The sequence below is a fragment of the Magnolia sinica genome, chromosome 12, assembly GCF_029962835.1.
Source record: "Magnolia sinica isolate HGM2019 chromosome 12, MsV1, whole genome shotgun sequence".
NCBI lineage: Eukaryota > Viridiplantae > Streptophyta > Magnoliopsida > Magnoliales > Magnoliaceae > Magnolia > Magnolia sinica.
Window position 1 is genome coordinate 65,876,886 of NC_080584.1, and position 26,211 is coordinate 65,903,096.

Genomic DNA, 26,211 nt, shown 5'->3' on the forward strand with positions numbered 1-26,211 from the left:
GATATTATCCAAAGAAATTAAATATTGGTAAAAGACAGTCGTAGCACCAAAAAGTTGGATATACAACTAATATCTAATTAAAAATATAACTTAAATACCTAATAAAATGTTTAAAAATACCAAAAATAGAAGAAAAGAAAAAACAATTTTTAAGAGGTAATTAGTTGTTATCGTATTTCAAGTCCTTGGGCGTTCAAACAAAACTTACTGATTTGACAAAAGATGAAGTCCTAGTCACCGTGCCAATCTTATCATCAATATCAACTATCAGTCAACATCATACAATATAATTTATTCTATATGAATATTTAACACAAGAGGAGGGAATAAGGGAGAGAACAGGGGCGGCTGCTGTCGCGGCTGCCCCTCGACCCGTTGACGAGTGGTGACCTGGGACACCTCAGGCTGGATCGGACCAGGGTCTGGTCCAGTAACCGTTGATCGGTGCAAGGGAAAGGAGGAAAAGAAAGGAAGAAAACGGAAGAAAGAAAAAAGAGGAGAAAGGAAGAGTGGGAGCTGAGCGTCAGTTCAGCAGCGAGGCAAACAGGTAATTGTCGACAAGGGATATGATGGGGCGAAGGCTGATATATGGTCGTGCGGGGTTGTTCTTTTCGTTCTAATGGCAGGCTATTTGCCTTTCAACGAGCCTAATATCATGAACCTATATAAGAAATACAGGGCAGACTTCACATGTCCTGATTGGTTTTCATCGGCTGGTCGTAGATTGATAATTAAGATACTAGAGCCAAATCCCAAAAATGATTGCACAATATCAGACCAAAAGGAAGAAAAGGACGGGAGGCCGTCATTTTTGAACGCATTGGATATCATTTCACTATCTGAAGGGCTGAATCTTTCTGGACTCTTTGAAAAAGAACAGGAGAGATTGACTCATACCCGACTGTCCCGACATGCAATGCCCATGCAAGTTTCCTCCCCCTACATTCACCGCATCATGATTAGATTGACCAGTTGACTGAGTAGATGATTCTCGGTCTAGAAGTTGACTCAACTGTTTCGTGCTGTGACAATGTTGTGTTGGAGAGTCCAAATTCAGGTTCAAGCTCTTGGAAAATGAAGATTGTGGAATCTGCGACCCAGCTGCATTCTACCATGATGGGCAATTGGCCGTGTATGCAATCCCTGAATGGACAGAACTTTGATCTGGCTCTTTCTTGCCTGTGTTATGCATTCTTTACAACCTTGTACCAATTTCTCCAAGTTTCCTCTCAACAACAATGCAAAGAACTTGCAGATGCTCAGGAAATACATATATATATGCCCAACTTAGGGTCCGGTAACAGGATATTCAACTAAACCCCTAAAAATCTCAGATCTATGCCCGACTTTCTCGGGTTCATTATCTCCCATAATCGGATAAATGGATATCTATTACTAGCCCTAGCTCTAGCACATATGCGAAAGATACATGCATTCATCATACTGTCCCCGACTGTGTAGATGCCTTGTATAATAAAATCAGGCATACACGATCATCAAGCATGCCATGCCAATAGAAAAGGGATGGACAACAGAAAGAGACCCATGGTCTACAATCAATGCACACACGTGCCCCAGCTGATGATCAGATGCGCCTTATTTATGTATTCTTAATGATGGAGACATCTATTGAGTGGCTTCAATCTCTTACACACGCTAAGATTCCACGTGTGAGAGCCGAGCACCTAAAAAATGAACTGAGCATTCCTCTTTATTCTTTAATAATTTGTTTCGATAAGTAGTTAATTTTATTGGGTTATTACAAAATGTTTTTTTTTTTTCCTGTCAGGAAATGATAACAGAACGAGAATAGTTCTGGCCATTGTCATCCCAGTGGTTTTAGCATTGGTTGTAGTCACTGTCATCTGCACTTGCTTACGGAGGAGGAAGGCATTCAAGAGGAGAATTGGTATGTAACTCGAGATCAATGGAAGTTAACTGATTTATTTATTTCTCTTTTTCCTAAAAAGATGAAACTGCTTTAACTTTAAGCAATATGGAGTAGAATGCTTTATTTTATAATGAATAATCCGATACTTTGGTCAAAGTGAATCTTGAGAGCTTGGAGAAATCAGAAGTAGGCCCTGCTTTATGGACTATCCATATTAATGATCCGTGCTTTCCCAACATATTGAATATTGATCCAGTTTGTTGCCATTGAACGGACAGTTAGGATTGTTCAATGAGAATGATTCTTTCGAGTCATTATCAATCAAAGGTGAACCCACATGATGGATGGCCCAGGTGGATGTCTAGCATTAAATCTTAGGAACTGTGTTCCTAGCCAATTGGATGGTTAGATCGTCAGTGCAAAGTGATTCTTAAGATACATCGTGAATCATAGGGTTCACTTGTTGTGTTGTCCAAGGAAATGATCCGCACTTTCCGATGAGTCCCTTTGTAATATAGAATCACATTTATTTATTTGTTTATTTAAGAAAGCAGGTGGAATCTCCCACCTAAATTATATTGACAAGAGAAAATTACAACCTAGTATTTCGGGTGGGCCCCATAAAAGGAAAAACAGGCCCCACCTATCATATGGGCATTATCAGCAATTTTTAACCGACACGACCTACAGACATCCCCACATCACCCTTGCTATTTTTGTTTTACAGCCACACTAGCCTTCCACCTTCTTCTTTCTTTTTCTTTTTTACTTTTTTCATTTTTTTTAACACGCACACACACCCCACACACTAGCCTTCCACCTTGCCACACAAGACACAACCACAAATTGACTCGTAATCCTTCCACATAGAACACTAGGCACCAACCACACAGCAGCCACCAGACACAGAGGCCACTAGTGTCCTTCGAATTGTCAGCTGTAATATAGAATCACATGTAACCTACTAGTGTCCTTCGAATTGTCTGCTGTTAACGTCTAGATGGAAAATCTTCTGCCAAGAATTATCCGTTAGATCTCAGTTCTTAACAGTGGGCCATCTTAAGAATTACCCACAAAAAAATGGTATTTGTGACATCCAAAGCCAATCATTTGCACTTGTCCTTGGAGCGCCCAAATCATGCTGATCCAAAACTCAGGTGGGCCACACCACAGGAAACAGTTGGAATAGGGATGTCCACCGTTAAAAACCTTCAAGACTGTATGTGCGGCCAATTGTGTTTTTTTGTACTCAATCTAATCCATTCGGAAGTTGCATCTAGAAAGGGGAGAATTGACAGCCAAAAAATCAAACCGTTCCAAAGCCTAGGTGGCCCACGCGATTTTAGAGATTTTAGGCAGGATTTTACGTTGTATGTCCCAACAGACTTTTAGATTGATGTTAGTTTTGGAAGCCAATTAGAACAGGAGGCGTCGCACATGATGGATGGGCTAGATGTCATTAAATCAACACAATGGGCACTGGATGTTGATTTGAATGTTAAGCAGCTTGACTTATGAAATATGTATCGGACCCGGCCTCAATTTAAATTTTTTGTTAGAAATGTTATTCGTAATCTTGTCTGTGATCTGTGCTCTTTTGCAGATAGCGAAGATGACAATGAGATACCAAGCACGAATTCTCCGTTCTTTAATTTCGGTACCCTCAGGGCTGCCACAAATAACTTTTCTGATGACAATAAGCTTGGGGAAGGCGGGTTTGGTCCTGTTTACAAGGTAATACATAATCTCTCAAGGCAGGCCACGTTCTTGCTTGGATAATGTTGTTATTGATAGAACTTGGAACTACATGGTGGAAAGTTATATTTCTACTAATAACAATCTAGTATAAATACAAAGAGAGAAACTTAAGAAATAACCAATATCTTAACAGCTTACTAATTCATACTGCCTAAATCTAGATAATTGTACATGTACACCACTAACATTTACAATTCCTCTTAATATTCGAATCACTTGTTCGCCTTTATATTATAAAGCCTACGCATTCAGATGGTTTTTAAGTTCGTCTATAAATTTCTGTAGGGAAAGCTAACTGACGGCCAAGAAATAGCAGTGAAAAGGCTTTCAAGAAGATCCTCTCAAGGAGTAAAAGAGCTAAAAAATGAGGTAGGATTGGTGGCAAAACTTCAGCACAGGAACCTCGTAAGACTGTTTGGTTGCTGCTTAGAAGGGGAAGAGATGATGCTTGTCTATGAATATTTACCTAATACAAGCCTTGATACCTTTCTATTTGGTTTGTTCTCTTCCCTTCTCTATCTTTAAATTCATTGAAAGAGCTATACAGACTGACATTAGGATTTTATACCACTTAATCATGCTTATAATATTATCTATATTGATTATTCATTTTATTCAATCGAAGGACAGATCCAATCAAACGTGTACAACTTGACTGGGAAACACGGTACAAAATCATCACAGGGATTGCTCGAGGACTTCTCTATCTACATGAAGATTCTAGACTCAGGATTATTCATAGAGATATGAAAGCCAGCAATATTTTATTAGATTCTGATATGAATGCTAAAATTTCAGACTTCGGTCTGGCGAAGCTTTTTGGAGGGGACCAAACTCAGGGAAACACCAGTCGCATTGCTGGAACTTAGTAAGTTGAAGATTTTCAATTCCTCTCTCATTTTAATCCTGGACTATAACCATAGGAGTGGAATTTAAAATCCATTGGTAGAATGGATTGTTTTATGTTCTTAGCATGAATTTAAAAATAACGGCAGTTTGATTGTGGATTGGATGCAGTGGATATATGGCACCAGAATATATCATGCATGGGCAGTTTTCAACTAAATCAGATGTTTTTAGCTTCGGCGTTTTAGTTCTTGAGATTGTAGCAGGGCGAAGAAATGCAGGCTTTCCTGAGTCTGGACCTTCTGTGGACCTTCTAAGCTATGTAAGTGTGATTTTACAATGTAATTTTCTTTAGTGTGATTAGAGGTTTGCTAATCCCATTAGTATACAAACCGCCTCGACTTGCACACAAATCTAAATATGCAGATGTGTCAATCTACTGTACCTGAACCATGTAGATTTTCTTGCCTAAACAAATGAAGGTCCAACATTTATGTAACAAATGGATGGTGAAATCAAGAAGGTTTTAGCTACACCTTTTCCGTAGTGTTGCTCATTGGATGAGTGGACTAGCCTGTTTGTTGGGCCAAGGCCTCTACATGTAAGGTCCACTTGAAGCACTATTCTTATATTCCACCTATGCTCTATGTTGGGACATGTGGAAGCATGTAAGAAAGGCCATGCACATGATAGATTAGCCAGCCTCATCTCATTATATGCATTTAGCTGAAGATTTATTATATTAATGGGTTTTCAACAGACATGGCAACATTGGACCAGAGGAACTGCATTAGAGTTGGTGGATCCGGCGCTTAGCAACCACTACCCCACACGTGATGTCTTACGATGCATTCATATGGGATTGCTCTGCGTGCAGAATGAACCGGCTGAAAGGCTCCCCATGTCAACAGTAGTTCTCATGCTCAATAGCTACTCTATAACCCTCCCAGTTCCTTCCCCACCAGCGTTCTTTTTTGAGAGTAGGACTGGGACAGATGTTCTTGCAAGTGATTCTAGCTTTCCATCAAGTGAATGCGAACAACCCACGAATCACTTGCTAGCAAATGAATCCGAACAGTCTACAAATAATTCAGTACAATCCATAAATGAGGTGACGATTACTGAATTTGACCCTCGATAGGGATTAATGCACTCAACAACATGGGTGGGTTTGTAAACTAGGCAATGAGTTTTTTTTTTTTTTAAAAAGAAATAAACAATTTGCTCTATTTTTACTTTCCTTAGGTGAATGCTTGAAACTTATTGTATTTTGCATTGAGCAGGATATATAGCCGTTGTCCCGAATGGTCATTCTTCTAGGTGTGGAAAGGAGCAGCTTACTTGCCATTTACCTGCTTAAATCCGCACTTCACATACCAGAACGGGTGAAGGTTATTTTTTTGTCCTTCACGATGGTCATTTGAAAAGGCATTACCAGATTCCTTAATAGGAGCCAAGGGAGCCAAGGGTGACCTGTTTTTTTTTTTCCTAAAGAAACTTGATTTTTATATTCATAAAAGAGAAAAAAGAGTTGCACATCTGACTACCTATTGGATACCCGGCATGGACTACCTATTGGATACGTGAAAAGAAGACACTATCGGTATTCATATAACTGAGCCCCACCCGGTTGAGGAAGAGGTACCCTCCAATAGAGGGAGGAAGCTCAGATACAGACTAGAGGAGGCGCTTTGCTTGGGAAACGCTACCCTACTTAGCGAGGCCATCCGAAGCTCCATTCCCTTCTCTCGGCATATGGGAAATAGAGATATCTAACCTGCGTCTAAAGACGTTGATGCAGACCCACCAATAACAAAGGCTCCACCTAGGGGGAGCATTGTTATTAAGCAAATCTAACACCCTTTAGAGTCACTGGCAACCTCAACCTTAGCCAAACCCCTATCCATGCAGAGATATAGGCCCTCAAACATCGCCTTGATTTCAGCCCGAGTGTTTTAGACCCACCCCATATCCACTGGAGAATGCAAATTGGAGCTCCGCCCCTTAGCCTCTTCACACACCTTTATGCCCAAACTGGCCCGGTTTACCCTCAGACTGCCCCAGATTGGCATGAGCTGACCCATCGACATTTAATTATACCCATCCCACTTCCAGTCTTTCCCATTTAACCACTAATACATTGTACATAATGTGGGTTTGAAACTTGACATTCATCACCTTGAAAGACAACTCCAAAGATAGCTTTGGATTAATGGGAGGAGGGAGAGAGGGGATCTTCTGGATCCACAATTGTATCCTAGAAATGACCTATCCTGTCTAAAATAGACCCCACATACATGTTCACTCCCCAAGTATAGGGTTGTGATGTAGTAATAAACTCGGTGAGACCGATGTCGAATTCCAAGGGACTGATACCTGTACGTTATCTGAAACTAAATAGAACTAGAACTAAACTAAGACGAAATCTAAATCAAATAAATTTAAGGAGTAATGGTGAAATATTTATCTAAAATTTAGAGAGATCAGAGGTAGGAAACTAGGGATTTAGAAGATTCACTTGTAGAGATTAGGGAGATCTTATGCTTACTTCAAGAACTCAACTAGACTTAGAGTCCCATCTTCATCCAGTTGAAGGGTGTAACCATGAAAATCAAACTGAACTTCCTTTGATATAGTTTTCAAGAGATGAAAGGTATATGAATTAGAATGGATTCCATCACCAAAACATGCTCAGGAAACAAAGTAAACAACATGATTAAACTAATTATCAACCAATCAACAATGTATGAAGGTCAAGAAGGGTACCGTCATCTGACCATGCCCAGGAGACAATGGTGAACAATAGGGCTTCCTTACGTCATAAACATAAAAAGAAAAAAAACATACTCAAAGCCATCGCAGACCCATTGCAATTTGAGTCACAACAGACCATTAAAAACTGAAAACATTCCCTTAATTAAACCAAAATCAATATCAGTTTAGTCTAAACAAAAGGCACAAGCAAAAAGTCTCTCATCACGCTACAAACTTCACCTCTTAGCTCTAGCTAAGAGGTTTAGTCCAGAATTGTAACACCCCGAACTTTTCAATACCCGAGTATTGAAAGTCCTCGAGTGTTACCATGAAGTTTAACTTGATACGTACATGTGTACGACACTAACTAGCTATCCTAACCCTACATCCATTCCCCAACAAAAATTGAACCATTGGAAATGATCTTCTTTTATAGATCAAGCCATCTGACTGTAGACTTCAAGGTAAGACTCTCTGTCATGAGATCTAACGTATGTGTCTTCCCTTAAAGGAATTGACAAATAACTCCCTATCCATAACAATTTAGATATACGTTCTTTTGTAAGAATTGCTTAGTAACGTACTTAGAACTATGTGGAGCCATTAGACTTCACAAAATTCTTAGATTAACAATAATTATGAAAATGCCATCAACCTATATCCTGAATTCCAACTCACAAGGTTCTCATGATCCGTTTCGTGTGAAACTTTATACCAGGCCTAATTATTATAAATTAACCGTACACATCAAATTTCAGCGCTTAGATCACATTAATTTAGCTACTTGATCCCTACATCCGTCCGTGCACTTATCAGACCAAGATTCTGATCCGTCCATCTTATTCACACCATATGAATATGCTTAACCCACCATTAGAATCAGAATCTGAGAAACTTTCACGTGTAAGAAAGTCACTCGAATCTAACGTAATATAAGCCCTACCCCTAATCACTCTAGAAACCTATTTTATGTCTATCCGTTTACGAAACTAACCGTACATCAACCCACATACATACCTGGAGTGCATACTATCAAGTTTCCATATTTTTAACAAGTCATTTGACCACCCATCCTGATTGGATCCGCCAAATGGGTCATCCGAATATGAGGATAAATTGATCATCATGACGATCTCAGGGTTTAGGTCCCAACTACTTGGTAACTTGTCAATCGGAGGTATATAAATGTTATTTTGAATTATGGAGTGTGTAGGCCACTAAAGAAGCATCTTGGACATCCTAGGGAGATCGGGGCCCAAACTGGACCAAGAGAAAGAGCACGAAAAATGAACAATGTCCGCCAAAATTCAAGAAATTCGGGTGGCACACTTCGACGTAATAGACGTTGGAAGCTGATTGAGAAATGAATGGCAAGATCGTAAATATTCATGAATGTCATTACATACTACCGTTGAAGCTAAAACATACCGTACGGCCCACCCGATCAACAGATCTGCCCCAGTTTTGGACCCTAATCTTAGCAGGGTATGTTAAACACAATGAACAGAGTGGATCGTATAACTACAAGTAGTAAAGTAGATTTCTCACAAAATATCTCAATTCATTCAAATTTCTACGTGATGAGATTTGACGGTAGCATTAACAAATCCTGCGGCTCACCTGAAGTTTGGATCTATTTCAAAGTTTGGACCATGGGTTAGCACGGTGTGCCAAAGACGGTGAATGGAGTTGATCTTTCGAAAGATCATCACAAGTGGACCCCATCTATTTTGAACAACAAGAAAGGAAAGAAATTGCTGCATGTCGTAAAAGCGGACGAAAAAGGAAAGTGACGGAATTATCACCACATGTTGATTAGTGGTGTAACTCATCCAAAACTCGGATCTACCCCATATTTTGGCCCATGGCCTAACATTATCATACAAAGCAAATGAAGGGAGAGGATTTGCCTAAGCGACATCAAGAGGGACCCTACACGATGCCATAGCCAATCATGAGAGTGGTTCCAGAGGCAATTAGACGTTGGGCAACATCTGCTGTTCAAATATGTTGTGTCCCACTAAAATGCTTAGATCCTTTCCACATCTGAACCCATAAGACTACATGATCTGGCCAAGACGATGAACGGCGTGGATTAGTCACAAACCCCCCGGTGAGCCCTATATTTCTGTGCACGTACACCATGGTGTAGTGCACTTGGTGTGCATCGGACGTGCTAGCCAAGCCGACCAGTGCTGGCACGAAAACTTCTCAACACAGTCCCTCTATTTCTGTTTTTCAACAACCGACGGACAAACGTCCGTGTTTATGATCATGGTCCATGAGGGTGGACCCGATTTCATGATCCAATCCGTTCATCTTGTAGAGGGTGAGATTTTGACCACAACCCTGTTGGTCACTCACCTTGAAGCTCCCATACAGGGTTGCAATTTCCAGCGCAAGAGAGTCATTTGTGTTTCTTTCTTTCCCAAAAAAATGGAAAGCCCGGTTTTCTTCCACGCTGGCGATCCATGTGAGGGCCTCTCCTCCAATCACATGCCCTTGTTTCGGACGTACCCAAACCATTCACGCACTAATCACGTGCTAGGTTTTCTATGCAAAACCAACGCCTATCCCTCCCATGGTTTTAAGAAAACCGAACGGTTGTATTCAATCCGGGCCATCCAGTTCTCATCCAATGGCCCTAGAGAGCTAGGATTTTTCCATAAATGAAGAGGATCGAGTAGCCGCAGCTACTCTCCACCTCTTACTGTAACTCGAGCGAAAAATGACCGTTTCCCTTCCACCAGTGAACCCACAACCCAAATCATCCTAAAGCTTCAAATGAGCTTATCCATAAGCTCCCTAGGGTTCATATGAACCATCCCATGCTGTCAGATCGGAGGAAGAAGCCTCCATTAGAGATCCGCCATTAATGACATCATCTTCTTCCTCACCGATCCACCGCACCCGGCAACCCAAACCGAGTCGAATCTGGCCGGATTGGCGTCCTCAATGGGACATTTCTAACTGGAAAAGAAAGAGAGAAGATGGAAGAAAGGAGAAAGAGGAAGATGGAGTGGTGCGGCTGTTGCACCGCACCATCTCAACTCGACCCGTTGCTCAAGCCCTGTCCGCAGTTAGCACTGCTGGACGGCCAGCAGATAAGAAGGAAAGAAAAGAGGGAGAGTGAGAGAGAAGAAACAGAGAGAAGTAGGAGGAGAGAGGAAGAAGATACAGGTAGAGGAAGAGAGAGAGAGCCACTGCTGAGTCGACTCGGCTGAACTCCCTGAGTCCAACGGTGCGAGTCGGGTTGGGGCTGGCTGGTTGCAACAGAAGAAGAAAATGGGAAGAAGAAAGAAAGAGAGAAGGAGAGTAGATGGGCGGTTGTGTCGAGCCGAGTCAACTCAACTCGAACTGAGTTGACTAGGTGAGCCCACATCTTTTTGTCCAGATTTAATTTATTATCATCGCTATTGTTATTACCATTTTTTTTTTAGGTTATTAAAATTAGATATGACTTACCATTAGAAGATTATTCATATGGGTGTTAGTTGATTCATATAAAAATCTTCATTATTAAAATGTTAAAATTTTACCTTGTTATTCTTAAAATATTATTATTAACTCTAGAACACGCTATTTATTTTCATCAAAATGACTATTAGTGCCACATTGGGTAAATGTTAAGGATATTGTTAATATTACTAAATAGTTTTGGAATTATTAGCAATGTGATCCATCGTGGCTGTTGTTAGGTAATTTAATATAATAGTAGCCATGGTTAATATTTCTAAATTAATAACCAATTTATTTGACTAATCTTATTCATTCATTATTTCCTTTAATAATATCATTCATGGCCACACAAAATGGGGTTCAAATTCCGTAATCAAAACTTAGAATATAAACCTAGAATTAAACCCTAATTCTACATCAAAACCCTAAAGATAAATAACTAAAACCCTAGGCCATGATCTTAAACCTAGGTAGTGCATAACACTTGGACCTAATTATACGGGTTCATGATTTGTGGTAGGGAATAAATTCTAAGGGCGCAAGCACTTAGCAACACTGGTAGGCAATTCAAAGTATAAGGTGATGATTCTTCCCCTTGAGCTTTCCATCTTCTCATTAGCTTAAGTTATAGTTTTTATTTAAATTTATATTTGATATCTCTCCCTTATAATCACATGTGTTAGCTGGTGAAAATTGAATTGTTATATTGCCTGCTTAATATTCATATATCTGTTCATGGATTATTTGTGGATTGCTTATGGAACTTGAATTGGTACACCAGTGGGAAACCCCCACCCATATGTATACACCCATACTTGGGATGTAACCCAACTGGTTGTGATAGTAATGGACCTTCGGCTTTGTGGTTATTGAATGGTGGTTTAAATTAACCAATGATGTGGGCCTACCATCCCGGGTTGTTGTGTCCAATGGTTTTCAAGGATGGTCTTTTATCGCATGATTTTGATACTCGCCCTATGTGGCTTATTTTGATATTTGTCTTATGTGTCTAGCTTTGATATCGCCGTATGTATCCTTGTCCTGGTATTTTCCCTATATGGGCTCGATGTTTTTATATTGTGCAACCATGCGATGGCAAGCCCCATATGTTGTAATATGATTAACTACTAGTCGACGGTTTTCCATTAAACATCCTAATGTGGTAGCCTCATGAGTCGGGGATGGTGGTAATGGGACACTATACCTGAGCTGTCGGCCTATGCTGGGCTCTGAGCTCCCCGTAGTGACCTTGAGCTTACCTAAATTGGCTGATTGTAACTGGACTAATAACGGTTTGGCTAATCATGCATCCATAGTATGTTGGCGATGACGGGTAGCTAATCTGGATGCTGTAGCACGTGCCCTTAGGATCTTCGAGGTATTGTTTCGCTAGCTCCCAGACCACCGACTATCGACCCTTGTCCGACTGGATGATTTTCCCAGGTCGATGATTTGCATGGGTGACGAGCCCAAGTCCTGCTGGATGTGCATCCCCAGGCCTATGTGCATTCATGCATCCATGCATTTAAAAAGATTGCATCATGTATTGTTTTGATTGCCTTGTTGTTTTATAACTATGCTTACCTAATGCGGCGGTGTGTAATCTTAAGGGGAATTCACACTGAGCTGGCCACTCATCCATCAAATATACAACCGTACAGGTAGTGCAGGTGACCCCGTATATTGGTGAGGAGTAGGCTATGGTTGACAAGGGTGCATGATTCTATTTGCTAAGGGTTGCTAAAGGATTTTACAGTTCAAGATTGTTGTAGTTTATCTTATTTCACATGTAATATTATTTCATTTTGTATTCGTGAGGATGGGGACATTGGTTTGTATAAGTCATTATGGGTAACCACTTGTATATTCTAAATGAAAATTTAAACTTCCCTTTTAACTTATTTGTCCATTCTACGCTCATCTGCTTACTCTGATAAAGAAAAGAAAAAAAAACATGTGAATTTGACCATCCTTTAAGATTAACACTCGGGTTTTTTGGGAAACGAGTCTTATACTCGGGTCCCGAAAACACGGGGCGTTACAAGAATAAACATGATTAGGCTAAACATAAAAAGAAACAGCAGAAATAAACAAATAAAAATAAATAAATATTACACTCTCTACTCCACGTCCAGCCCAAAATTAGATGAATCTCTCCCTTCTCTTTTCTTTCTTTTATAGAGGTAGGAAGGTCGGTCAGATGGCCTGAGTGGTGAGAAGGAGTTACGCACTCCTCTTTATGCAGCTCTTTACGCAGAACTGGAAACCGACTTGCGTGCGAGAAACAACTCAATAGTTTGTGTTTGTTACGCGATTTTGAGATGCGAAACGTCTCAACCACTATTTTTCTTTCTTGGATGGGATCTGCTCTGATTGGGATTGTAAGACCCGTGTCCTAATCCGTACTGCTCCGTTAGCTTCCGCGGTCCTTCCGGTCAAATTTCGGCAACCTTCGCATCGTATTCGGTGTTTGCGCACGATCCTAAGCCAGGTCCCGCGCACCGACGTCGGCTTGGTCCAAAAGTTATATCGTAGCGACCGCGTCGTCGCCGCGGTTCCAACGCCGTGACTTGCGCACCGAACCGATACCCAGGCTAGAAGATGCCGATCAGCGTTTATTTCGAAGAAACACCGCGCGTTGCGGATTTCGAGGGAATCTCTACAATTAGTCCCATCAATCAACCATTAAAGCATCCCATACCTTAAGTACAACAACCCATCTCCACCTTTTTCAAAAGTCTACCCTCTTTCCACCTCACCACTCCTCTTTTTCCCATTTTCAACATCAACCATACCCCCTTTACAATTTTTCAACCCAAACCATCCCCCATCACTCCATCACCCATCTCTCTCTCCCTCTCTCTCTCTCTCCCTTACAAGTCTCTCTCTCATTCAAACTCTCCCATAGCAAGTCCCATACGTATGAGTCCCCCATGGTGAGAAAATTTCATTTGTGAGGCCCACTTTTCCCACCCCTTCATCTCTCATCTCAACCATCCATTTCTCATCTTCCTCCATCAAAGAGGAGCTCAAGGAACTAAGGAAGCCAAGGGAGCAAGAAGATCAAGCGGTGGGTGTTTGGATAGGATAGTTTTTGATGTTTTTAAGATGGGCCAAGTGAGGCCAACCGATCAATGGTTCGGATCTCACTTTGGACCCTATGATGTGGCCAAAGGCCCACTTGGATCATCATGATCATTCCATGATGGGGCCATTCTCCATGGACCCCATCATGATGTTTACCTTCTTGCATATTTAGGGTCATCTAGACCGTCTGATTTAGTGGAGAAGGGATCTCTACCGTTGAATTTTAATTTAATGGGCCCACATGTAATGGGACCCACTCGATGTATGATTTAGTACAAGGGAGGGCCCATAGTGCCGGGGTCCCTCCATCACGCGGATCTCACCCTTTATCTCTTTCTATCCCTCTCTCTTTTTATTTTATTTTATTTTTTAGTCTTTTTTGTGATGATTATAAGGTTAGGTGGCCCACTTGAATGGACCCCACCATGTAGTATGTATTGTATTTGAATGGGGCCCACCTTATAAGTATAGTACCCTCATCATTCATCAGTGGTGGCCCACCTGAGCAGGCCACTTGTATGGCAGACCGTCCAGCGTCTCTGGACGCTGGACGTTGCAATGGGAAAACACAAATAATAGCTTGGTTGAACTTTGGGTGGCCCCTTTATGTAGGCCTCACCTTGATGTATGTATTAAATCCACACCATCCATTCCTTTCCCAAGCCATACTTAGGCGTTGAGTCCAAAGATGGGACCGATCAGATTTTCAGGCGGGCCATAACATGGCAAACAGTGAGTTTACCATTGAAATGTCCCATATTGCTTCTATACACCGAAACAGGCCCAATATTGGGCTTGTTTTGCTTGTCTAGAGCCATGGAGGGCCATTGGACGGAGTGGATTATCGGACGTGGGCCCCACCTGTGAAAAACCATAGGAAATCTCAAAAAAAAAAAAAAAAAAGAGCTTGGGCAGCAGCAACGCTGCTGCCGTTGTCAGAGAGCAGGCCGCGCCTGCCGCTACCTGCGTCAGCGTCCAGCTGACGGTCGGTTGGGCAGCCTCTCACGGCTGTAGCCGTGGGCCCCACTTTGATGTTTATATACTATCTAAACCGTTCATAGGGTGGGCCACCCCCTGGCATGGGCCCACCCCAAAAATCAGCCTGATCCAAGACTCAGGTGGCCCACACCGTGTGAAATAGTGGGATTGAACATTTACCTTTGAAACCCTTTTTGGGTCCACAGAAGTTTTGGATCAGGGTGAAAAATTTTGTCGCCCTTCATCTAGGTCTGCTTGACCTTATCAATGGTTTGGATGGAATGTAAACATTATGGTGGGCCCCACATGGAGTCCACAATGATGTATGTGTTTCACCGTCCGCTGGACAGTGGACGTGGAGCCCACTGTGATATGTGGAGCCCACTGTGTGGTCAAAATGAGCTCTACGGTGTGTGTGTGTGTGTATGTGTATATATATATATATATATATATATATATATGTATATATATATATATATATATATATATATATAGATATATATAATATTATAGTTCATGTAATATTATATGTATTATGTATATGTATATTATATACTATATTATATATATATATATATGTATATAAATATTTTACTTACTTATGTTGAGGCCCATGATTGAGGCCCACTTTGACATATAGGTAAGGCCCACCTCAGTTGCTTGTGGCCCATGAATGAGGCCCACTTTGATGTATAGGTAAGGTCCATGGGTCGAGGCCCATTTAACGTATTAGGAGCCCATGGGTTGAGGCCCATTTGATGCACGTATGGGGCCCAACTGGCGAGGCCCATTTGATACATATAAGGCCCATAAGATTAGGCCCATTTGATGCACTCTAAGGCCCACGGGTTATAGCCATTGCAATGTACATAAGGCCCATTGGTACGGCCCATTGATATGGCCCACTTAATGAATATAAGGCCCATGTGATTTGGCCCATTTGACGTATTTAAGGCCCAATGGGATGTACCTAAGGTCCATTGCAATGTGTGATCCCAACATGATTTATGTAATGATGTTTACGACGGGTAGTACCTTGGGAGCAATGGCGGTTTGACGTCCCCATTGCAAGTATAGTATTGGTTAAATGTCCGCATTATGACTTTCCCTTGGGCCCATACGTGTAATGTGTAGGCCGTTTAGGCCCATCTTCATTATAAATATCATCTATCCTATATAACATGTTTAATTCCATGATTCATGATCATATGCATCATACGTATGCTTGATATGAGAAATGACTGATCATAGCATATGCCTTTGGGCAGATTGTTTAGGGGCTCCCATACAGGGGGTGTTGCCCTACATGAGCACACGATACGCGCAGGATTGCTTTGCATGATGGATAGTGTGATTCATGCATTTGCATTGTGTGATATTATTCGTACGCCCTAGCGACATCAGGGCCATAGCCTCCACAGACGCATCGTTGTTGGCAGGATTGGATACCGGAAATACTGTTCTACATGGGGTGCGATAGATATCCCTGGGTGAAAGTCCCTAAACCCTTATGGTACCAGGAGGTTGCTCCAACGTCTAGACCGAGTGGATGCATGAGCGCTGAGTGCCGATTACCAGACGGTTGCGCTTTCCAGTGTGTCGTGGTCAGTTGGAAGGGGGTGCGGCCTTACCCGCCCGAGAGTAGGGGGCAATACTAGGCTGAGTCTGACCAGCTCGAGGAATGGGTCCGCTATTGACGAGCCGAGCCCGATATTGGCAGGCGGATAGTGAGGTCTTTTTCGCTCACCTTATTACGCGCGATGGGGCGGCAATCTGGTTTGGAGTGTACTAGACCCCGGTGATATCCCAGATTTGAGTAGTATTGACATGTGGACTTAGATGAGGATTTGTATGCTTGACTTGCATTTTGCATTGCATGGCCTTGGTATGGCCGACATCATTCTTTGCACTGCATGGCCTTGGTACGGCTAATGAGATTCTTAGCATTCATCAGCATGTTCCGCATTACTTTGATACTGCATAACTACATTATCACCTTGAGTATACACTTTCACCACCCTCTAAGCTTTCTATAAGCTTATGCACGACCGTTGCGTGCAGGTGACGTTGGATCGCAGCAGCGCTGAGGCTTGGACGCGTGGCTGATCTTTTGGAGTTTTTTTTTGTCTATCATCATTGTATTTCCCTTATGCTCATTGTACTTGTAAAGTTTTTGATTATAGTGGAAATGTGATGGAGTTTTTGGTTGTTGTTTGTGGGTTATGCCTTTGGTTATGCTTATTACTAATTGAACTGATGTTGAAAATCCTCCTTGTAGCATCCCAGGATCGGAACCTGGCGAATGGGCGCTGGGAGCCGAGAATGGGGTTTTACGGAGGCTGTCAGCGCCAGATTCGGCGATCGGGAATTTTGTGAGCCCGGTTTCCGAGTTTGGGGCGTGACAGGGATTCCATCTGGACAGTTTGGATTTGCCCACTGAACAAAGGTGGTGGCCCACAAGATTCCGGAACATCTGGAACTCGCGGACGTGCGAAAACAGGGGCTTGCGTAATTGTTACGCTGTGACGATGGTGGGGCGCATGATTGCTGATGTACAAGAAATCCACTCCATCTACTCGTTGCAGCTCGAAAAAACGCTTTAAGATGGTCAGTTTTGGAGTGCTGCTGAGGTGGCTCACTTGCTTTTTCCATTTTGTCGTCCAACTTGTGTTTGAACAGTTGAAATCTGCTACATGCTGCTTCTTGGAAATTTTCCACCTAGGTCTTAATTTTTCGCTCATTCCACTTCGAATTGACGATCCAGATCATCCACGTGGACCCTGATGTTGGGCCACAGTGAATCCCAACTGTCGTCCATGCGGACGCTGTTGAGAAGAAAATGGTCTCCCTTTTTGTGAAGAAGACTCAGTCAAAACGAGTTTGACCGGCTCAAGCGGTCCGGTGCACATCCAGTATACATGTGCTCTGTGTTCTTTCAGCTGCCAGTGAGGCCTATTGTGTAAGTGAGAAATCTGTACTGTCCATACGTTTTATCGCCTCATTTAAGGCGTTTATTCCAAAATTAAAGTGTATCCAGAGATCAAGTGGGCCCCACTTAAGGATTTAAGGGGCTGATATGTCTGTTGGACCACTTATACAGGGATCTGATGGCTCAAATTTGACGTGTACAGTTCATTTATGGTCCTCAAGCTGCGTATGGAGTTTTGAGCTGAAAAAATGGTGCGAACCCTGTGATCTTACATTCTAGACGTCTTTCGGGCTACTTAAGCTTTAGTTTCTCGATTTTTTTGGATCTCTGGTGTGCAAATCTGTCGATCTTAGTCTCCTAGGGTCCGTCGCATGCTTTGATGAATTCTAAGCATCAATTTCATACTTTGAGCACTTTATTTCAGTCCAAGCTCGCAAATGTACCTTGCATCAAAAACACGATTAAATCGGACAATACCATGTTCATAAATCCAGACAATAACTGGGGTCTGATATGCAATATTTGAGCCCCAACAATACATGTGTACATAGAAGACGAAAAACTACACCAAGTAGAAGAATATGGGATACGGAATCTCTCTCTCTCTCTGTCTCTCTCTCTCTCTCGTCTCTTAGGTCTCTGTCAAGGAGAAAGCTAGGGTTTTTAGAGTGCACACTATATAATGTACTGCCATCCTAAAGACTTTTATGTATACTACCATGAATCAAAGTTGTTAACCTTTTATCCATACATGTACATATGATCAAATCCTTTCACTATCACTGTTTTCCACCAAATATTTATATCCTATAATGATTACATAGTAAATCATCATATCTAAGCTATCAGATCATCATAAATTGCAACAAAAAAATAATTAATGATTAAAACAAAACTTCAATAGGAGAAGACCTTTACACAGTCATTTAAAATCTTTTAAGTGCTAGGAGAAATGGTAAATAATTGGATGAGCCTTTGATCTTGTAGATCCAGTCTTAAACATGTTGTTAACTAAACCTAGTGAATTTCCTAGTGGCTCGTGAAAGAATCACTGGACCTTAATGAGTGTACCTAGCTACACCAATTTTTTGTGGCCATGTTGTAGCCTCATAAAGAGAGTTATATCCACCCAATCGGGTTCGTGACCCCTACACATTCTCAAGTTAAAGAGTTAATCAACTTTCTATGCAACATCATGTCTGATCATAATCTAGAATAATAGACTCCCAAGTTGGTGACTTGATCTTCATTCACTAATATAAGTGTCCATAGCTCCAACAAGAACCTTTTCCCATGGCACACCCACACTCCTATTTGGGGTTAAGGAAAAAGTGTAACAATATTGAGTTAGTCCCAACAATGGAGGCTATTCATCTTAATCCAAGTTAGTCCCCTTACACATGATGGCCATTTGTATCATGATACGATGACTAGAGGTTTTGTCATAGGATCTGTAATTTTCATGGTATAATAGGATGCCGAGATCCCATGGACCACAGCGCTCCTCGATTGATAATCATTGTTTCCAATCTAAAGTCCCCAAGAACATCTTAGAGGAGTCACTCATCACATAACCCACATTAATATATGTTCAAGGTGATACATTGGCTAAGGCATACTATTCCGTCCACCATGGACACTTAGCCATCATAATCTATTGTTGAGATCACCATTGTCACTTCCACATAGCTAGTAGATTAAGGCTTATATTAGTTTTCTAGGGAATAACTCTAACATCTGCAGTCAACCACAAATCTAATATAACATTTACACTAGGCACAAATGGTCCTAGAGTGCTAATCTCTTCTTACTCTCAGATATGTAAGACCCATGGTAGTTAGACCAACTAGCTTCTGTAAGTTGTGGCTATCACTAGACTCTCAAACTGGATCAATGATCCTAATACTTTGAAGATGAAAGACCATATATTAGGGTTAATAGACCTAGCTTATGTAAGTTATGATTATCACTAGTCTTTCCAACTAGATAGATGATCTTAATACTTTGAAGATGAAAGACCTAGCTTGTGTAAGTTGTGGCTATCACTACTCTACTTTTACCTATTAATTAAGGGTTTCCTAGGGATGAACTTAAGGGCCCATGCCAAACATTAGTTTAGTATGTATCTTGTTCACAAATTAATAAAATCCACTCAACGTGTCATTTTTCTAGCTATTGGAAAACCCGGAGTGCTTTCCATTTGTGTGCACCAAGTATGGTATAATGTTTTACGATGACCTTGGCCATTGGTGTGAATTGAGCTTCTAAATAAAGGACGAGTTATATTAATTGTAGATGATGAGTGTGATCTGACGAAATGAGTCCCACGTTACCCTCAAGGGTTTGTATGGAGTGGGCATTATTATAAGTTTGCTCAATGATATTGTTGACACTCATCCTAAATAAGATCAAAACTACTCTTTGACTTTAATCTAGCATCGATCAAAAATAGTTTTCAGACCCAACACCCATCATTCGATTGTAAAAGTTATTTAGGGTATGGTTCAGGCAAGTTTTGGAAACATCTAATGGGCCAAATTAACAAATTTATTGGCCTGCTAAATAGATTCTATCCAAAATTATGATGCTCTTTAGAACGTTCAAATATACATTATTCTAATAAGGTGATCCCTGGATACCCTAGAAACACCTAAAAATGCCTGAAGGAGTGACTTGAGAATGCCCTCATCATAACATAGAAACTATTAATGAAATAGATTGAGAAGCCCACGACTGGTTGTCCTTAATCTTTGCCACTCGCCTAAAGGTATTTATATATTGCAAGTCAATTAAGACGTATTTTCGCAACACCAACAGTACCATAAGCTCATGATAATGTAACCAAAAGGATCTCCAACACGTTATTGAGATAAATCATCAGATCTGATCAGCTAGTACCGAAATAGACAGACAAGAGGATCAAGATGATCACATAACTTTGAAAGGACCAAGAAACAGCAAATACATCAGCTGATGAAATAGAAAAGAGCACTCCAAAATAAGGCTCTTATAGGGCCTCTTGCAGAAAAGGGAAAGAAAATCAATTTCTCTCGTGGCAAATTTTTCCTCAACATTAGCATTCTATTTTTTCACCTAGACTTTTTAGAAAGTAAGTTTCCTTTACCACATTTTTCTTTAACCAGGTAGTTTACTGTAACTTTTTTTTTATATAAAAAGGTTGCATTGATCAACGGGAGCAAGGTTATACAAAGCTAGAACTAATTCGGGCCGGGCCAGCGATAAAAAGGGATGGCCCACCTATCCTGTCAACAAAATGAAAGAAAAAAAGGATTACACCCTGAGAGGACTAGACCTCCCTTAGGTAGCCCAAAACTACTCTTTTCAGGAACATGTTGCCCTTGATGTTTGTTAGAATCCAATCTGTCCAAGTAGTTTACTGTAACTTCCTAGGACATGAAGCTAGGTGGAGCCTACCATGATGTTTGTTAGAATCCAATTTGTCCATCTTTTATGCCCATTCATGTTAGGACATGGGCCCAAAAATGAGGTAGATCCAAAACTCAAATGGGCCCCATGACAAGAAAAAAGTGGTTAGGGAAATGCCTATTGTTAAAACCTCCCTAAGTCCACCACAATGTTTATATGCCATCCATACCATTCATAAGGTTATTCCTACTGTGATTAGTTGATAATACAAAAATATTAGCCTGATCCAAAACTTATGCTGCCCATAAACGTTTCAATGGTGCATGTTCAATCCTCATTGTTTCCTATGGTGCAACCCACTTGAGTTTTGGTCTTTCTCATTTTTGGGCCCATGTACTAACATGATCTAGAAAAATGAATGGATGAGGTAGAATTCTCACAAACATCATGGAGGGCGCACTTCTCCATTCACAAGTTCCTTCAACCCCTATAGTACAAACGTGGTTACAAGTCGGTGTTGGAAAAGGTCTATAGGGCCATCATGATGTACATGGTATATCTACATTGTTCATCCATTTTAACAGCTCATTTTAGGGCATGATCCAAAAAAGAGGTAGATCCAAATCTCAGGTGGACCACAACATAAGAAACAATGGTGATTGAATGCCCACAATTAAAAACTTATAGGGGGCCACAAAAGTTGTTGATAAAGCCCAAATTTGTCTTCTAAATTTATATTGGTTTGTGTGACCTAATCAATAAGTTCGATCGCAACTACTTAAACATTACGGTAGCCCTAAAATGTTTTTAATGGTCAGCATTCAATCACCATTGTTTCTCGTGGTGTTATAATGTCCCGAATTTTGTAGCTCGAGGTTTTGAACTCTAGGAACAAAATCTTGAGTATTAGATTACAGAAAGTAATGTAGTTATACTTAATTTATTTTAATACAACTCAAAATTTACATTTACATGATAGGCATCAAACAAAAGCAAGATAAACCACTATTTGTAATAAAATTGCAATAAACACATCAATCAAATCCAAGTGTCCTATCCGCTTGGGACTTATCATAAACCAAATGGTCCATTAAAGTTAAGCGTCCTACAAAAGTGTAAAACAGTCCAACTACTAATTCAACTTGAAACGTTATGCCGCACTCATGTATGGCTCCTTCGTGGGGTCCTCGTTTGCTTTCTTAGTTCTTCATCTCACTGCTCTACGCTTGCACCATCTGTTGGTGTATATACACTTAAAAAAGGTGAGAGAGTATCTTAGTTAAAACTCCTCCTCCCTCCCAAGATTGTACATCCATCTTAGTAATGTAGTATCGTTTATAAAAATAAACAAAGCAAATACAATAATTACTTTTACAATACAAATTTTAATTAATATATGGATGCATGGATACAGATCAGCTTAAACATGTGTGTAAAACAAATGATGTAAGTAAACTTAGCACAATGACTTGAAATCAACAAGTGAACTCTAGCATCACCCAGAAATCATAAACGAACTTCGCATGATGACTCGAAAATCTACAAATGAATTCCGGTATCACTAGAAATCACAAATGCCATGAGTGCATGATTAACCAATATTTTATTAATCCGGTTTACAAAACTACCAATTATAAGAAACATTTTAACTTAGTAGCCTTTTAAATCAACATGTCATGATGAATTTAATAACCATTGTAACAACAGATCTTATCATGGATACGAAACAAAGGACTTGTCACCCATACCACTTAAGGCACAAAAACAAGTCACAAGCGGACACAAAATAATGGCTCCTTACCCACACAACTTAAGAAATTGAATAAGTCACAAAGTGACATCCAAAGTCATAATCATAATGGTATAAAGCCCAATCACATAGGCCAACTAAGTTTCCAATTATAGTCTAAAAAGGTATGTTCACGACAACACAACACATAATCTTTCCATGAAGCGATCTACACACGTCATCTACATAGTTCGTATCTTAAATTGAGCCATCGGCGAGTGAAATCATGTCACATGTCTCAAAGGATGAAAATCGGATTATGAATATCTTCAACTCCTTCCATATAATAAATTATTTCAAACTACTTGTCACAAAGCAAACTATACACATAATTAATAGAAATATATATCTAATTCAAGTTAAGGTAATTCTAAATTATGAATGAACTCAACATGTAAGGATTTATAATCACATGTAGAAAATACAAATCAAAGCATCTAATTATGTTATGTATGAATTTCTTCGAAGAATTAATGTTCTACTTGCAAACTATAGCTTTCCTATGATATATGGTGGAAAGCTTGAAGGTAATCCCTCACCTCTTAAATTGTGTTGTGATCTGGTGTCATTAGGATATCAATTGGGCTTTAGGATTGAATCCTAACATATAATTATAAGAATGATACGGTATCGGATCAAAATTAGGGCTTTTGATTGCATCAATATATGGGTTTGATTTACAATCTAATCTGGATCTACCAATATTTGAATGAAGATTAATGAATCAATGAAATAACTAAGTAAGAGTGGATATAAGGCAACCTACCAGATGAACTCGAATACATATTACTTGGCAAATACCTCATTAGGGGACCATTTGGCAACCGAAGATAATCCCATTAGCTTGTGTAGTTTAGTATCATTGAGGAAGATTGACAAATCTACCTTCGTTTGGAAGAGAATCAAAAAACTAGTGGAAGTGATCCTGGTGATTTCAGTACCTACTTCTTTGAAGGTCAACAACTTGATGGAGTTCTGTAGCCACACGATTGAGACTCCCTGATCGATAGCTCTACCCACCAGACCGAGACTCAGAATTTGGAGCCGATTCTCCACAGCGAGCAGGTCCGCCATTGAGGAGATGTCCAAAGAGCCCACCTTGATCTGGGTCTGTTTAGCAGAGGATAACACCTCAACATAAGAACGGCTCGAGGGAGGATTAGTGCGTTGGGCTGGCTGGCGGCTCAAATTAGCATCCTGGATTTAGGGTTTAGCAGATCTGGCCCATCTAATGGATACAACTCTACCATCGATCCACCTTTCATTCAAGATATCTTTGGCCACTATCGCATCTTGTTCATATCGAAATCGAGCAAATGCGTAGCCCCTGGGTTTCTCTATACCTTAAAATTTGGGGATGTAAACATCTAGCAATTACCATACCGCCCAAAAATACCCCATAGATCTTCCGTATACAATCGAAAGATAGGTTTCCAACAAATAAACAGAAATTTGAATCCGAGGAAGAGGTGTGGTTACCTGTTGAGAGCTGCGAGGAAGACAAAACGGGAGGGATTCGCCGACCGTGTTCCATTCACAAGGCAAGGTTAACATTGGATCACTTTGGGAGGCTTTTTAACATGTCCCAACCAGCCCCTTCAACAACCGTTGGAATAGCCAACCTCTATTGGTCCTCTTCCATATGTGTAGGCAAGGCCTACCCGCCCCTTATGGGACTAATTCCCATCGTCACTTTATGAGAGGTGTGGAAAGCTAGAAATGCAGCTCGCTACGATGATGCTGACACTCAAGTTTTTGGGCTGATTGCAAATATCTACAGATGGCTTAGTTTGATCGCCCCGCTCCTGCCTTCGCCTAAGCCCTTCAAGACGTCCTTGGAGCGCACTTCTAAAGCATTGGGGATCCCTCTCCCAGCCCCTAAGCAGATAAAAGTTCAGATAGTCCAATGGGCCAGACCCCAGCCAGGCTGGATCAAAATCAACATTGATGGATTGGCTAGGGGAAACCCGGGTAAATCGGGGGGCGGGGGAGTCGGAAGGGATAGCTTGGCGAACTTCCTGTTTACGTTTAAGCAGGATACGTGTTTGGGACCAATATGCGGGCCAAGATTAGAGCAATCTTAGATGGGCTCACTCAATCTAAAAGGCTGAGCTTCTCAAAAGTAGAGGAGACAAGTAATTCTCCTTTAGTGGTGTCGGCCCTTACAAATCTAGCCTGACCCTTGTGGCCTATGTGGTATTGGAGGGCTAGAATCGAGCCCCTCAAAAGCTCCTTAGAGGTGCGCGTGGCCCACACCCCCAGAGAGGCTAACGTGGTTACAGATGGCCTCGCTCGAATGAGCGGTGACACCCAGGTGGATCGTTTTTACAGAGCTAGGGACGACCTCCCCCAAATCATTCGTGGGTTCTTGTTCCTGGACAAAATGGGATTGGGAAACCTAACAGAGGTGTGATTTTGACGGCTTAGTGTTTTCCTTTCTAGCTCCCCATAACATTCTATAGCTTTTTACGATAGGTGGGCCCAACTCTGTTCGGACCCATCCAAAATCTCAGTCCTTACCCCTGTTGTAAGCTCCTTTTGCAATGAATATAAACTCTCTAAATAAAAAAAAAAAACAGGTCACACGGACTTAGATGAAGGGAAAACCCGACATTCTGACTAAGTAAACAGGTTAGATATGAGTAGATCTTATGCCATTTGGACATCTCATTAGGCATCTCAATATGACAGAGAATATGATATTATCCAAAGAAATTAAATATTGGTAAAAGACAGTCTTAGCACCAAAAAGTTGGATATACAACTAATATCTAATTAAAAATATAACTTAAATACCTAATAAATTGTTTAAAAATACCAAAAATAGAAGAAAAGAGAACAATTTTTAAGAGGTAATTAGTTGTTATCGTATTTCAAGTCCTTGGGCGTTCAAACAAAACTTACTGATTTGACAAAAGATGAAGTCCTAGTCACCGTGCCAACCTTATCATCAATATCAACTATCAGTCAACATCATACAATATAATTTATTCCATATGAATATTTAACACAAGAGGAGGGAATAAGGGAGAGAAAACAGGGGCGGCTGCTGTCGCGGCTGCCACTCGACCCGTTGACGAGTGGTGACCTGGGACACCGCAGGCTGGATCGGACCAGGGTCTGGTCCAGTAACCGTTGATTGGTGCAAGGGAAAGGAGGAAAAGAAAGGAAGAAAACGGAAGAAAGAAAAAAGAAGAGAAAGGAAGAGTGGGAGCTGAGCGTCAGTTCAGCAGCGAGGCAAACAGGTAATTGTCGACAAGGGATATGATGGGGCGAAGGCTGATATATGGTCGTGCGGGGTTGTTCTTTTCGTTCTAATGGCAGGCTATTTGC

The 26,211-nt window shown here is 40.9% G+C and overlaps 1 protein-coding gene across 4 annotated transcripts in view; it reads left to right on the top strand.

Moving 5' to 3' along the window:
* Positions 1 to 26,211, top strand: part of LOC131221548 (cysteine-rich receptor-like protein kinase 10) — a 48,044-nt gene that overhangs the window by 16,422 nt on the left and 5,411 nt on the right. The window contains exons 2-7 of one of the 4 annotated variants that reach the window (XM_058216829.1): positions 1,790 to 1,909; positions 3,495 to 3,625; positions 3,935 to 4,145; positions 4,280 to 4,517; positions 4,667 to 4,817; positions 5,256 to 5,674. The exons of the other annotated variants lie outside the window; for them this stretch is intronic. Of the exons in view, the coding sequence (XP_058072812.1) occupies positions 1,790 to 1,909; positions 3,495 to 3,625; positions 3,935 to 4,145; positions 4,280 to 4,517; positions 4,667 to 4,817; positions 5,256 to 5,636 (1,232 nt within the window). The 3' untranslated portion in view covers positions 5,637 to 5,674. Of the gene's footprint in view, positions 1 to 1,789; positions 1,910 to 3,494; positions 3,626 to 3,934; positions 4,146 to 4,279; positions 4,518 to 4,666; positions 4,818 to 5,255; positions 5,675 to 26,211 lie in introns of those variants that run through there. 4 annotated transcript variants of the gene reach the window in all.